General features: G+C 32.1%; 3 protein-coding genes across 4 annotated transcripts in view; 2 read left to right on the top strand and 1 right to left on the bottom strand.

Annotated features, from left to right (window-relative positions):
* The window catches only part of LOC119835986, a 10,308-nt gene extending 4,829 nt beyond the window's left edge, over window positions 1–5,479 (top strand). The window contains exons 2-5 of the mRNA XM_038361171.1: window positions 2,469–2,619; window positions 2,741–2,932; window positions 3,426–3,626; window positions 5,334–5,479. Coding sequence (XP_038217099.1) covers window positions 2,469–2,619; window positions 2,741–2,932; window positions 3,426–3,626; window positions 5,334–5,390 — 601 coding nt within the window. The 3' untranslated portion in view covers window positions 5,391–5,479. The remainder of the gene's footprint in view (window positions 1–2,468; window positions 2,620–2,740; window positions 2,933–3,425; window positions 3,627–5,333) is intronic.
* A 377-nt stretch (window positions 5,480–5,856) lies between these two features.
* Window positions 5,857–8,878, bottom strand: LOC119829197 (uricase). The gene is made up of 5 exons (XM_038351602.1): window positions 8,780–8,878; window positions 7,992–8,497; window positions 7,766–7,889; window positions 7,354–7,540; window positions 5,857–6,350 (listed from the first exon to the last, which is right to left on the bottom strand). The coding sequence occupies exons 1-5, from the start codon at window positions 8,800–8,802 to the stop codon at window positions 6,177–6,179; spliced, it is 1,014 nt and encodes a 337-aa protein (XP_038207530.1). The 5' UTR covers window positions 8,803–8,878; the 3' UTR covers window positions 5,857–6,176.
* A 3,538-nt stretch (window positions 8,879–12,416) lies between these two features.
* The window catches only part of LOC119839824 (MAGUK p55 subfamily member 6), a 10,710-nt gene continuing 8,149 nt past the window's right edge, over window positions 12,417–14,977 (top strand). Inside the window, exon 1 of one of the 2 annotated variants that reach the window (XM_038366279.1) lies at window positions 12,417–12,571. In XM_038366279.1, coding sequence (XP_038222207.1) covers window positions 12,490–12,571 — 82 coding nt within the window. In that variant the 5' untranslated portion in view covers window positions 12,417–12,489. The remainder of the gene's footprint in view (window positions 12,572–14,977) is intronic. The other variant, XM_038366362.1, reaches the window with a different exon arrangement.

Below are 14,977 nucleotides of genomic sequence, written 5' to 3'. Positions count from 1 at the left end.
AACATCACAGAAATTCAGCTTGTTGGGACTTTATGTAACTTCACCCTCATTTTTTGGTCTAAATTGACCGGACTATCAATGGCAATATTATAAAGGTGTTATTAAAGTGTACTCGGTGTTAATTCGTTACTGCTATGGAAACAAAATATTTAACTATAATTCCAAACGATAACCTATTGTTGTCTAAGGTCGTAATTTGTTTTATATTGAAGTACAAACACGAATCTTTTAAGGAGATAATAAAAGCATAAAACTGTTTTCAATTTTAACATATGCAATATTATCTTAAATTTTGAAATACTCGTAGAAGGTAAACACTTTGGACATCTAAAAAGGTGTAAATATTGGCGTTGATTTATGTTATATAATAGTGTTTCAAACGTTCTGTTTATAAGCAGGGTGTCCCACACGTGTACTATGCTGAATAGAACTTATTTTATAACGAATCCTGAATAAAAAAAAAAACATAAACAACAGAACGACGTAAACAAAATTGTTGTTAAACATTATGATTACATTCTTAGCTTCGCACGGCCGGTATATACCGCTCCGTTAATGATGGTATTGTGTCTATGAAAACATAGTTTTAAACGAACGCGCGCCTGTAGATGGTAATGGTGGTCGGGTTGCTAGTTAAGGGTGTATACATTATAAGGCTTATGAATAGTGAAAAATTTACGTAAAAAATAAATCTAAAAGCGTACAATACCTATAACAAAATATTGGAACTGACAATAATTAATCGCATCTTTGAAGAAATGGGCAAGTCATTTATAATAATAAATTTATGGGAATGAAGTAAATAGGTACATAAGACATAAAATTCTAACTAATTATTTTTAAGTAAAACTATATACTTGTTTTTTTTATTTAGCTTATTCTGCTCCACTGCTCGGCAAAAAACCCCCCACAATTATTCTCTTAATTAAAACGGTTAAATTAAATTCTACTGCCCATTACAATTACAGCAATATTTTATAAATCGTACTGACAATGTCAGAGCGAAATTGTATAATAATGAAGTTAACGACGCATTTATTTCGAGTAAATGCTTCTTATAATATTACTTATTTCCCTAGATTTTTGATTTCGTATCTTGCATAGTTCTTTTAAGAAATTTAAATTTTAAAAGTTTTGTTTCATACATTTATCTTAATTTTTTTTAATTTTTGTATTGACTTACTATATAGTCAATTAATTAACGTACTCGTATAAACCCTGGTTTCCCTGCAGAGGAAATATGTAAGGGCTGATGACCATACTTGTTTATGGGAAGAGTGAATATGAATAATCTCAAAACAATTGTTACACATTGAAGTGAACAGAATAAGTACATCTCTGATACAGAACTATGCTTCATAGCTATTCAAAGTCCTCGAACTAGATTGGAATTCACAAATACTACAATTGAAAGTCAAAGCTCAATTATGCATAAATCTCACAAGTGCTCATTACTATGTCATGTATGACTCTTTGCAAAGCGTTTTGTCACGAAACCTAAAGGTTTGTACTCAGAGCCAAAAGAAATGATTCTATCAGAAAAATATAAATGTTTGGAAGACCCTACTCTTTGCACACTTGTTTCAAATCTTTTCAACACTATTAATGTTACTATATTTAACTGTATAATATATTATCGATTAATTTCATAAAATTATATAATTATCGATTCTCGGATTTTTCAAATATGCTCCTATTTCAAATAGTACCTTATAAAATGCAATAAATCACTAAATCAAGAAGCATTTGAATACAAAACTTTCTGAAACGAATTGTATAAACATATTTCGCGATGTTTTATAGGTTTCACTTGCGAATTCAATAATAGCACTCCATTAATTTTCATTTCCTGATAACGGTCGTAAAATGGTGTACAGCTATTGCTTTATCAAAGAAAGCAATCGGGTATAAACGCTTCCTTAGACGCGAATTTGAACATGATGTGTTGGCTGGGGTCGTGCCATACCGTGCCAGGGCCATCGTATAGCACGGCAAAGGTCTCATCTATGACACGGGCGTCAAAAGTACTAAAACTTTACGGCGAAAGAGCCAGACGTTGAGTTTCGGCAGCGGTGCTGTTTCTAGTTTGTATTCAAAACGAACGGCCAAAAATTGGAACGACCTCAGCGGTAAGTTTGTACCTCAGTGTATGTTAGATGCTAATGGGGTTAAGTATGTCGTATTGTAGGCAAAAAAACTCTTCACATTTTGTTATGCTCCAACAATAATAAATAATAAATCTAAAAAATGCTACTGAATACAAATAATATTTTATTTATTGTTTGTTAGATCAAGTTCAGAGAAAGAGCCGCGTAAATATAAGGCTTCTATCGAATAATAAACCGTATTAAGTAATTAATTTCTCCGTATTTATAATTCCAATTAAACGACCATAACCATCATTTGCTGTCTTGTTAGATGTCATTAATCGTAATTCGATAATTGTCGTTACTAACACTGTCTAACAGCTTCGCGCATCCTCATGTCCGGGCCCGCTTGGAAAAGCATATGGGCTCGAACCTGGTGCGGCTCACAGACAAGAGCTACATGACTGAATTGGAAGAAAGAATCCGTGCAGTTAATGAAGAAAATCTCAATAAAAGGATATCTAGTAGAGTCGTAAGTGCGATTTAATAGAAATAGAAGAGAATAGGACGTTTAAATAGAATACTCATCTTACCATTTTCAAAAATATGAAAAATATGTCGAAACCTATATAACCTCATTTTTTGACTTACAGCTCGATGAAATGGAGCGATTGAAGCGTCTCATCCTTGTTGGAAAGACACCGCTCAAGGAATGTCCTCCTGAGTTATATAACCATCCTGTCTTCGTATTCTGGAGGATGGTCAACAGGGAGGTCGCTAAGGCGTCTAAGAAGCGTGCTGATGCTTACTACAGGAAACTTAAAGCCTCACAGAAATTAGACCAAGTAAGTGATATGTTTCTTTTATGTCACCACTATTTAATCTCGATATTTCCAATATTGTAACCTTTGTCCTTTACTGCTCAGAAACATTTAACTCTACGCAAATGGGATTCTGAGATAACTTTGTATGACTCGCATTATATTATATAATATTATTCATAGTCAGTAAGAGATGTGTAGTTCTCAGTTCACTTGCACTAAATTAACTATGCAACGTGTATAATAACAATATTTGAAGATATTATGTATTCTTTTCTCTGAACATTGATTATCAATCATCAAGATAAAAACCATCTGCAACTACTATGCTAAATTATAAGAGACTGCTTCAAATCTATCTTACTAATATGGAGAGTTGAAGTGTATTTAAACTAACTACATATAATATTTCTTACATATGTATAAAAATCATGTATTGTTATTGCTTTTAAGGATATAAATAAATACATTTAAATATATAAATATTGATAATAAACGCCTTATATTTTGTCTCCAGGCTCTTGAGGAAGAAGCGGAGGCTGAGGTAGCAGAAGAAGAAAATGAACAATTAAGCGCTGAACAGCTGCTCGCAAAGTGTCATGAAGAATTGGAGGAACTCAAACAGGCTGACATCGAGAAAGGAGTGCGCTTCACTGACGAGCAATTTGCCCTACTCAAATACGAGACGAACGATGTCAAAACGTTGAAGAGCCTTACGGTATGTACTTTCTTATAATTGCTTAACCATACAATCACCTTCATATTAACATGAATACGGTTAAAAAATTAAAGTAATATCTCGAATACCTGAGAATTATATTGAAAAATATTAGACAAATTGCATGAAAAACTTATAATTTATATAATATGTACTTAGTATTTTCTTGTGTTTGATTTTACGCGAGTGACCACGCTCGCTGTAGTGTTCGAAACGTCGGGTTAATAATATAATGGATAAATCGCGTTTAAAATCCTTTAAAAAGTTTTTAATTTCTAAATAATATGCACTTATTTAAATAATTACTGTTTTCTTGTTTCGATACCATCTATCAATATCAAAATTATTCAAAGCATTTAAAAGTTTATGAAACTATTTACGAGATATAAATAAAGTTAATGGTGAAGCTTGTGATTTAACTGCATTAAAAATGTCTAACGGCTCTGTAAAGAAGACACTTAGTGCATGCCAAAATGTAAAACCCAGACAACGTAAACACGTTTTATTGCTTACAGTAGAACCAAAACAATTGATAGAACAATCTGGATGAACTCATGCGGCTATTAAGTCTGGTTGATATAACCATATCAAGACCCTAGTAATTGTTGAATGCATAGTCGATTTCAATCCGGATCACCTATGTTATATCAGACCTATAGACGGCTTGTGTCGAACTGGATTGAACTAGATTTTGCCCAGTCCATCATGACCCTTAAATAGTTACACAGACTGATAAGCAATGTGATACATATAATACTCGTGTATGACTTGCATTGAAAGCCAAGCTGATCATTCAAGTGAACTTTGACTATGCCCTATCTATACATAATATTATGCTTATTTCCTCATTTTTTGAATTTTCTTTAAAAATGGTTTGTGTAAAAAATTGGTTGTTTTTTTTTTTGTCATAACGCAAATTAACTTTAACAACTATTCAATTTATTTTTTTACTTAGCTAAATTAATTGAAGAAATTAAAAAGAGAAATTCCAGAGCTAAGCTATTTATTTATTGATTGAATAGATAAATTGTAAGGGGGTTATTATTGTTTTTGTTATAGTTCTACACAACATTATGTACATCCTAGCTGCGCCACGCGATTTCACCCGCGTTCATCCCGTAAGAATATCGGGATAAAAGTTGCCTATATGTTATTCCAGTTGTCCAGCTGTCTACGTACCAAATATCATTGCAATCGGTTTAGTATTTTTTGCGTGAAACAAACACACACACATCCTTACAAACTTTCGCATTTATAATATTAGTAGAAAAAGATGTCGCAGACGATACAAACGGTGTCGTAACATATCAAACATTCCCATTATGAACTCAATAATCCAGTAGCGCTTTACAAGAAAAATCGAGTTTGTGTACATGCTTTATAAAATGAAATTACAAGTTTGTTTTCGATTGTTTTATTATTGTTTGTGTTGAACGTATTAACAATTCAAACCAAGGTTAATATAGACTAATAACCTTGTAGTAGACTGATACCAAAATGAGATGATTAACCTATCACTCGACAGTAAAACTTTCTTATAAATTTTCTTTTTCATGTTTTTTCGCGAAAGTTCTTCAGTCAATATAAGTTTTTAGTATGTATGGTATTGTTGAAACTGACATGTTTAAAATTTTGTTTGTTGTGTATACAATTTTATACCAGTTTTGATATGAATATATGATTTAATTATATTTTTCTTATTTTCAGACTGTAGATGAATTGTATGCTCTGGCGGATAAGATCATAGGCACAAAGCGTTTATAAATAAATGTCAGCTCTGAATATTCAATATAGTGTAAGCGTACAATGTGTTAATTTTACTTTATTTTGTGATTGTATTTTTGGTTATGCAATAAAATATGTTAATAGTAATGAGTATGTCATATTTCTAGAAAAATAAAATTTGTACACCCGATACGGTGAATTTATTTCTTAAGTAGCTTTTAGTGGCCCCGTTCCTCCCGTGAATTATATTTTTAGAATTTTTCAAACTTTTAACCATCCCTTAATGCAAGTAAAGATAAAATTCAATAAACCAAAAATTATTGGAATCGGATCAGCCGTTCTTAAGTGGTAACTAACAAGATTTTTATATCACTCCATAACGCAATGACCTATGTAAGTTGAAGTATGTGTGTTGTAACTTTATTACAGTGTGACAAAAGTGCGTGGGCAAAACATCTCACTTAAGGAAAAAAATTAAACGATATATTACTTCTTAAAAGCCAATTTATTATATTTATATCTTGAATGTTTAAGAACCTTGACTAGATATTAATGTTTTATTTTAGTTCTATTTATATTAATCGTTTGATAGTAATATGCTTATTACAGCGGAAATATAACAATGCTACGACAAAAAACAAGAAATAAATATCTTTAAGATTTTCTGACAAATATTTTTGCCGAAAACAGAGAATATTTCGTAATTATACATTTTCATGACACTACTTTCAGTACTTATAGATCTCCAGCAGCGTAAAAATGAAAATAAGAATCATTTACAAGCACATTTTGTAAATTCAAATAAAGCCTATATCAATATTAGTGTCACAAGTGACTCTTCGGTCTACGGCGTAGCTGCGCGTAGATAAGGCCTGCGGGCTTGTCTATAGGTTGGTAGATGTAATGGCGGGGGTCTCCCTTCGTCACGTTGGCGGGGAATTTCGAAACGTCGATATTTAGATAATGTTTATTGGGCATAGTCATTCTTATCCATGTTATCTGTAAGAAAAAATTAAATGATAAGTGGCTCCATTAATGACATTCAAATTAAATGATTGCTTAATTGCGTGATGAATTTAAGGTAATTTAACGATATTCGTAATGTGTTAACGAGCGTGGTCATAAAAATTAAGTACCAGTTACTATTTTTGTAACTCCACAGTCCATGCACATGTTTTTAGACGATAATGAATTTGCGTTCATCGATCGCATTTGATGATAACCTTTGATTCATACGTAGTTTGTTTTGTTTGCATCACAAAACTGATAAAATTGGCGATAGATATTCGTCAGTATTAAAAAAAAAAAAAAATATTTTCGTGAGCGTTTTTTTACCTTATTGTAAACAATGTTATGTAACGTATTTTGTAAGCGTTTAGTTCAATTAATTTAAGCAAAGCATTGAAAAGTATCAGTAATAATAATTAGATACAAATTTAATTTTTTTAACTACATATATATTATTTATATAAATTTTCAATAAAAAAATTAAATACCGCCAATTACGTTCTCATCAGAAATATTATAAACTCAAAGCTATTACACTAATAAGTGTTTACTTATCAAAGTTTATCACAGCACGCGCCATATTAATATATTCATGTTGTACATTGATTTGTTGTTTAATGTCGATAAGATGAATTTATGGTCAACAATTTATTTTTGATACTAGAGTCATATGACCAATAAGTAAACAAATATGTAATTTACTGTGAAATGAGAACGTGTAATCTTTTGTTTGTGAAAAATATAACGGATTTTATATGTATTTAAGATAATTGATGTGCCAATTAGGCGAATTTTAAACATACTTTATTGTTAACGACATTTTCCGTCTGTACAATATACTTTTTGTTTTATATAAGATCTTAGTACTTAATTTCGTTATAATTGTCAAAGTCTAGACTCAAGAGTGAAGAAATAAAACTATATTCGAAATGTATGTAGCGAGAAAGATTACCTAAATTTAAAAAAATGTGAGAAATAATGACTTAATACATACCTCAGACACTTTTTCTAAAACAGTTTTCTCGGCTTGATACAGCGTGTGTTGTACTGAGGGAGAGTATATGCCAACGTCCGGAGGTCCGGCGAATTTGTCCAGGATCGCATCTTTGACTGTCAACCATGCGTTGTCAAAGTCTGCTGTTCTCATGTTATCATAGGTCCATTCTGCTTCAACAACGGTACTGTAAAAATTGGTAAAAAAATCAAAACAATGTTTAGGCATTCCTAATTGGTTTAAGATATGGCCAGAATTATCTTCATTTTCATAATGAGTTAAAATCACCATTCAATTATTCTTACATTATTTGATGTATCTTTTAATAAATTATTAATGGTAAAGTTAGTGAGTACACTGGAAAGAAAACGTTTTTATTTTTTCAATCAATACGTTCGAAATATGCACCAACCTGAATATTCTCTCTGCGGCATCGGAAAGTGTTGTATATTCATCTTGAACGAAGTCCACAAATGCTGACTGAGTAGTCTTCAATACTCGTAGACCACTTAAGCCAGATTTCACTTTTACCGCCTCTGCCATTAAAATAAAATATTAATAAAATTGGTTCAGTATTTAACGTCATAAGTAATACTTCTGATTCGAATATATTCAAATCACTTTTTATTTAATCTCACCATGTCTAGCCTGTGAAACTTCACACCATCTCGTCGCAATTGGTGAAAATATGAAAGCATGGTTATGAGGCGCACCAGCCTGTAGTCTCTCCCAGGGATATTCTGTTACATGGCACTTGGCTTCTACAACTTGCCTATACGTATAAAGAAAATGATTCACAACCACAGCACCGAACTCTTCAGGAGTTTTTATGCCATGCTTTTTAGCGAGAACGTAAACTGTATTCTTCTGAGAGTCAGTGGCGACAACTTCCTTATTGTCGCCAACGATATATGCCGATTCTGAAGTGAGTTTAAGTTCTGTGGAAACTTCGAATTCTCTTATGGAATGAATATCACCATCTCTGTGTACGTGAAGTAATTTTACTGAGCTTTTTCCATATCCATGGTCACTGAGTTCAAAGCGTCCACCAGTGTCAGCTGCAGCGGTGGCCGCCGCTGTGGCGCCACTGGCTGGCAATGATGGAATACCTTCACCCGAACTCGAGTTAGGTTTCGCATAAATTCTGAAAAATCAAATAGTTTAAACTATAATTACTCTTAACTTTACTTTTATAATAATGAGATTACTACATATTTTCCTGTGGTAATATTATGATCCAATTAGGTCCACATTACTTTGTTTTATATTTTTACAATTTCACGTAGAAATTATACGAAATGAAGTTCAACTAAAATATCGTTCTCATTAAAAAAAATATATGTTTATACTAGTAAAATCTTTAACTTTCACATATCAAAATGTACCGTCAAATTTGTCAAAAATACATTGCATATTGTTAATTTACCTGTTAGTACTTGTCCACGGCATTTTTTAAACTAATTCACTACTTTATTTTGAGCGTGTGTAAGAAACGCCTTCGGCACATTTACACGATACACACTGTGACAAATGACATCTCGCAAGCTCATTTATAAGAGTAACCTGTCTTATCAGTAACGAGCACGCGACTAATACGCAAACTGACGATTACTTATCACAAAATTAAACTTTATTTAAGTTCGTTATATCGAACATAAATAGAGACGTTTAACGGATCTAAACCAATTTAGGGTGAACAGCATTCTGTCATTAAACGCACACTTTTGCTTTAAAATACATACATACATACAAGATAATTTATTTTGTATGAATAAATACTGTTTGATTTCAGTTAATTAGATTGTTACGGACTTAAAATTCAAAATGTATTCGTTAAAGACATAATATGTTTATTTAATGGAACATAATTGTATGTTTGAGTGTCCGATCACAGATTACTAAATAGTAATTTGGTTCGATGATGGATCAAAGTTCAATATTTCAATTTTGTATGGCATATGTTGTGACATTAGAATATAGTTGGTATGAAACCCAGGTACATCAAACATAAATATTTTTGTCGGGGTTTGTCTATATCGAAGTGTATACACATCGGTACTCAATTTTCTTAAAATAGCTCTTGACGTGCCCATCGTTATCTTTGAGCAAATTAACCAATAAATCATGACCCGGTGATTATGAACACTACAACTACAGATTACAAATACTTGCAAAATAAATTTGGGACATGCGTAATTAAATATTCAAATATATAGAAAAAAAAGAAACATTCCAAAAGTATCGTTTTAGGTCATGCTTGCGCGATAGTCGTTACCATACCTAATTTTAAAACCCAGAGAGATTGGAAAAAAGTATCCTTATTGTGAGGAAAATATAACTTCATCAATATTTTATAACCAGTGCGGAAAAGTTTTATGTGTTTAGTCTTAGTGTTATTAGATACACGTGTCAGAGCGAGGGTGTTTTCTCCTCTTAAAAGATCGTCATGCGTCACTATTTCAAACGTATTTACACGTAGCGGTTATTTAAAAATTAATTATTAGGTCACTTATGAATTACGATAATCATTATAATTGTACTGAATCAATGTGTATGTAGTTTTTTAATGTTTGCTTCCATGGGTTTTTCTCTTCGCAAAATACCAAGGAAAGTAGAGTAGCCTCCCTTTCGGATTTTCCAAATTACTTATCATAAAAGACTGCATTATTATAAATATATCATACTTTACTCACAATGTACGTATAACAACAAAATATAATTAAGATACCATAATATGAATATCTACAAATATGTGCCTAAGAGTATAATAATAGCCTGCCAAGTTTGATGACCCGGAACAAGTTATTTACTTTATTTTAATCTAGTAATTATGTAAAAGATCATAAATAAACTTTAATTATAACTTTTATACAGAATTATTTCTGTGAGAAAACATTAACAATCTTAATAAAAAGACTTACTGATGCAGTCCTGAGTCCTGCTTAAATACTAAGATTTAAAAAAGGATGCATGTTTTCATTCAAACTTTAAAAATAACACGATTTGAAATGCGATGTATAAAATAGCAATAATATATGGTGTATTTTATTAGTCCAGTTAAACAGTTTGATTTTCATGTGTGGCTAACTGCTAAATAATATGTAAGATGAAAGCTTTTTAATTGATTTTCATGGCTGTAGTCTGTAACAATGTAACTGTTCAGAAGGACATTACATAACTAGATACATTTATTATACGTATAGACACATAATAAATAACTATATGACTCAATGCATGTATTATTCTCATACATTTTATAAGCAAGAAAATGTTATGTTTTTGATAATTGCCTTAAATTTTTCAGGGTAATAAATGTCAGAAAAGGTCATATTTGTGTCTCCCGTTCACGTGTTTGCACATAAAATTATAGATAACACGAATTATCTATTCTTATTTATTTTTAAATTCTGACCTTATTACTTGAGCAAAATAATAGATATATCAGCTATTTATGTCATCATATGCTCGATAACATATGAAATCAATCTAAAAGTAACACCGGAGTATATTTCGCCAAGAGTGGCACGCAATTTTATAGTCACCTCGTAACGTTTTATGTGGTTTACTTTTTATGTTTACTTATTTTATGTTCCAATAGTTTGGAGGTATATCATGATGGTTGAAAGATATATTAAAATTTACCGTTTCAATGTTTATTGCTATTTTTGAACTAGGTACTTACACTTTCGATATATGAAAACCGCAGCGGGCACATGTTAGTGCCAAATTAGTATTCTAGCATAAAATTTACAAACATCGTTCGGTATATGTAATTATAATTACATTGTAGGCGAATAGTTGTCTTTTTTAGCGATATAATTTTACTACTTATAATCCATATGTCAGTTCATAAGTTTACAGGTGAATAAGTATCTAATCAAGGGTCATAATACGCATCGATGTGTGAAATTATAGAGTATAGTGAATGTTAAATATGGATACGCTTTATCTGCAAGCGTTCGGGTCGGATATAAGCGTCAGAACGTAAAGAGAAGAGTGTATAGCGAAATATAATAATAAGATTGGGCGGGCGGCACGCGCAGAGGCGCAGTGTGGCTTGACGTTGTCGATAAATTATCGTCTTTATTGGTTAGAGATGTGTTCTACTTCACTCAATACGTATGTGTAGTAACTTAATATAAGATATGTTAAATGGAATACAGAGTAGATATATAACGCTTAAAAAAATTAAGACGCTTTGATAAAGTTTGTATCCCTTGGTGAAAAGATGACAGTCATGATAATTCGCCCTCAGCTCTCGTATTATAAAACATGTTTGTAAAAAAAAAGTCATTTGTTTTTAACTATTTCTCTTTTGACTAATACGAATATTAAATCCATAGATATATAGTAAACTAGACTCGCCCGTCGCGGCTCCGCCCGGATATCAAGATTACTATTTTAACACACGTTTAATCGGTATAAAAAGTATCCTTTCACCCAAGTCAGCTCATACCCTGTCTGTATACCAAATTTCATCAAAATCCGTCAGTAGTTTCAGCATGATTGACCGTCAAACATCCAAACAAACTAAGTTTCACATTTATAATAGATATTAGTGTGATGATACGTTTTTCCTATTTTCCTATTTCATATAGGTATAACGCAAAATAAACTAAAAAAATATTAGATTTCATAAGCAAAAGTGTACTATTCGATTTCCGATCATACAGGTCCACAATAACCATATATACCATATATTTATTCAAACATATTATTTATTTCATATCTTCTACTTTAGGAGGATGTGTAATAAGTGATTACTAATAAGTTATATTACACTATCAGTATCACTGATTAATATTTACTTCACAAACTTAACAATCCTAAATATATAGACACATAATTTAAAGTATATTATTAGAAGGAATCAATAGATTGATAATTAGAATGCAGCAAGTTGGAAATGAAAAAGTCTTATCGCTAACAAAGCACAAATTATAAAGTCAAGCGTAGTTCATATCGACAACTCATTGTACATCACTTGGATAGCGGCAAAGCGTAGTGCGCAGGCGCGAAGGCGGGCGGCGGTGTGACGTGCCGCTCGCAGACAGCTGACGGTGCCCGCGTGACGCACGAACGTGCCTAACTCCGCTTTAGGGCCCGGGCCACGCGTTGTCTTGGTGATCTGTGGTGATGATGGTGAGAAGGAGCGGCCGCTACACTGTCAGTTGGCGAGGCTTCAGAGACTTCACGGCTAACAAGCCACCGGACGACGGTAAGCCTCTAAAGACCGTATGAAGTCGATAAATTAGTATTGTGAACGGATTTGAGCGACTGAACGGATAATGATTTACTGCGGTATCTAAAGGTTACGAAGTACTCGCTTGTTTCTTTAAGGTTCTCCAAATGCATGATATTTAAGTTTTAATCTTTATACACACGTACGTATAAAATATAAATAATAGAAATGGGGGAAGTTGAAATATATATTTCATTTATGTACATTTTTAAATGAATCCTCAGGAACAAATAAATAAAATAGAAACATTTGTATTCCACTTTTAGAAGGATGAAACGATTCCCAAATGCACTAAATGCAATGCTCGCTTTGTCTTCAAAATAACATTTTTCACGGAAATAACTAAAAATAATCTGTACTCATTTCGTTGTCATCACTCCCATTGCGTGTAAATTTTATGAAATTGAATGAAAAAATAGTGGTGTGTATATTTAACGGACAATACAATAAATACAAGTGAACAGAATTACATCGTAACATTACACAGGACCTCATCAAAAGCTGTTTCTATTAAAATTGTTTCCGCAAAATATATTGTACACTTTAGTAGTTAACGATTCTTAAATTGTAATGTTTACTACATAAAAAGCATTATAAATAAATTTTAATGGAGCGTACTATTTCTACAATCTGTTTATATTCAAATGTCTTCATAATTTTATTTCGCTCGACGGTAGCACGTGTTACGAAAGGGGGTAACTGGATCAATTTTCAGAATTAAGCAGTGAGCTAAATGTCAACCGCATCTTTTTAACACGCCTTTATTAGGTACACTTGTATGTTTGTTTCTTCATACGTTCAGTGGCGGATTTACAAATTTTCAGGGTATAGGCTGAATAGTTTTTGCCGCCCTTGCCTCAACAATTGTCATTTCATACATTATTTTTAAAATGCAAGTGGAAGTTTGATACTCCCGAAATGTGTAATGACAAGCGAGAGAGAAAAGTCATCGACAAAATTCGTTGCAGGCATCAGCTGAAAACCGTCATAAAAAAATCTTTTTGATTTCTATGAGGTGAAAAAAAAATAAAAAAATTCATTCCCCAAATTTGCCGCCCCCAAAATCGGCTGCCCTAGGCTCGAGCCTACTCAGCCTGCTGGTAAATCCGCCACTGCATACGTTTGCATGTGCTTTTGATCCACTATAAACAGAAAGACTTTATTTAAACAAGGTATACTTATCCAGGATCGGTGATAATACAATAGTTTCATGCCTAAGTACCTTGATTAAGATCGCCAGGATTCAATAATTTCCTTACATATACCCTGTATAAGAGTATATGAGACTATTTAGTTTTTTAGTTCTTTGAAACTTTATTTAATTACCATGAGTCTACATCTTCTACTCCGTGCAAATAACATCATATCAGGGCTTAGGCTTCAACGGTAGATTAACGTTACCTAATCTTAACTAGGGCGAGTTGATGCCTTAGAAACTACAAACCGAAGCTCTGATTGAAGTTCTGATTGGTACCTATAGTGACCAAGATAATATAAAGAGTAATAAAAAAATGTTTTAAAGCGATGTTGTATCCTCGCCCTCGACCTTTTAATCAAACCTCTTTTAACTGTCTTTCCTAAAATAATGGTTCTCAAATCGTAGCGTATTTGTATATTTAAATGTAAATTATTCTATAATATCATATTATACAAGAACCTATTCGTAGCCAACCAGTTGTTATTTTCAGGCCACTAATATTAGATATATATTGTTATGTGAACTATTTATGAGTGAACTTGTTAAAAATGTATCCAACTATGCATTTACGATTTGAGATGATATTTTCTACCACATTAACAATTATTTTTAATATAACTATGAGTGTATGAGTGTATAATATATATACAGGGTGGCATTGTGTAATATACCACATGTCCCTGATGCTTGCCTTCCTCTTATTTGATGTATCAAGGTTGGTGAGAAGTTTTTATTTTCTTAACACTAAGTGCTAATATTCGACTAATGTTTCGAATTCGACGATTGGTAGCATTTCGACTGAGAAAATTGTTTTTTTTAGCTTATCATCAAGCCTATTAGTGTCATGTAATCTCGGTACAAATTAACAAAAAAATCCCCTCCCACGAAAAGAACAGTGCAATGAACAAGAAATAATCAAAAAGGTATCATTGAAGTAAACCTTAACAATGATTAAACCCTTGAAAAATGGTACCAAATATTATTTTCAAGGATAAATTTAATGGAGATACAAACAATTTTATATCCACTATTCGTTATATAAAAGTATGTGGTTTTGGGCTTTCCTTGGTCTTTGTTTTAGATAATGTTGCCCTTTTCGAGATTCACCCTCTATACTTAGTCTGGCCATAAATACTGTTACACTTAATTATAAAAAAATATTACATTTGAATTTCGAATCTGTC

This window comes from Zerene cesonia, chromosome 1 (assembly GCF_012273895.1).
Source record: "Zerene cesonia ecotype Mississippi chromosome 1, Zerene_cesonia_1.1, whole genome shotgun sequence".
NCBI classification, from domain to species: Eukaryota; Metazoa; Arthropoda; class Insecta; order Lepidoptera; family Pieridae; genus Zerene; species Zerene cesonia.
Note: the sequence above shows the minus strand (reverse complement) of the source record. Positions and strands in the feature narration are given on the sequence as shown.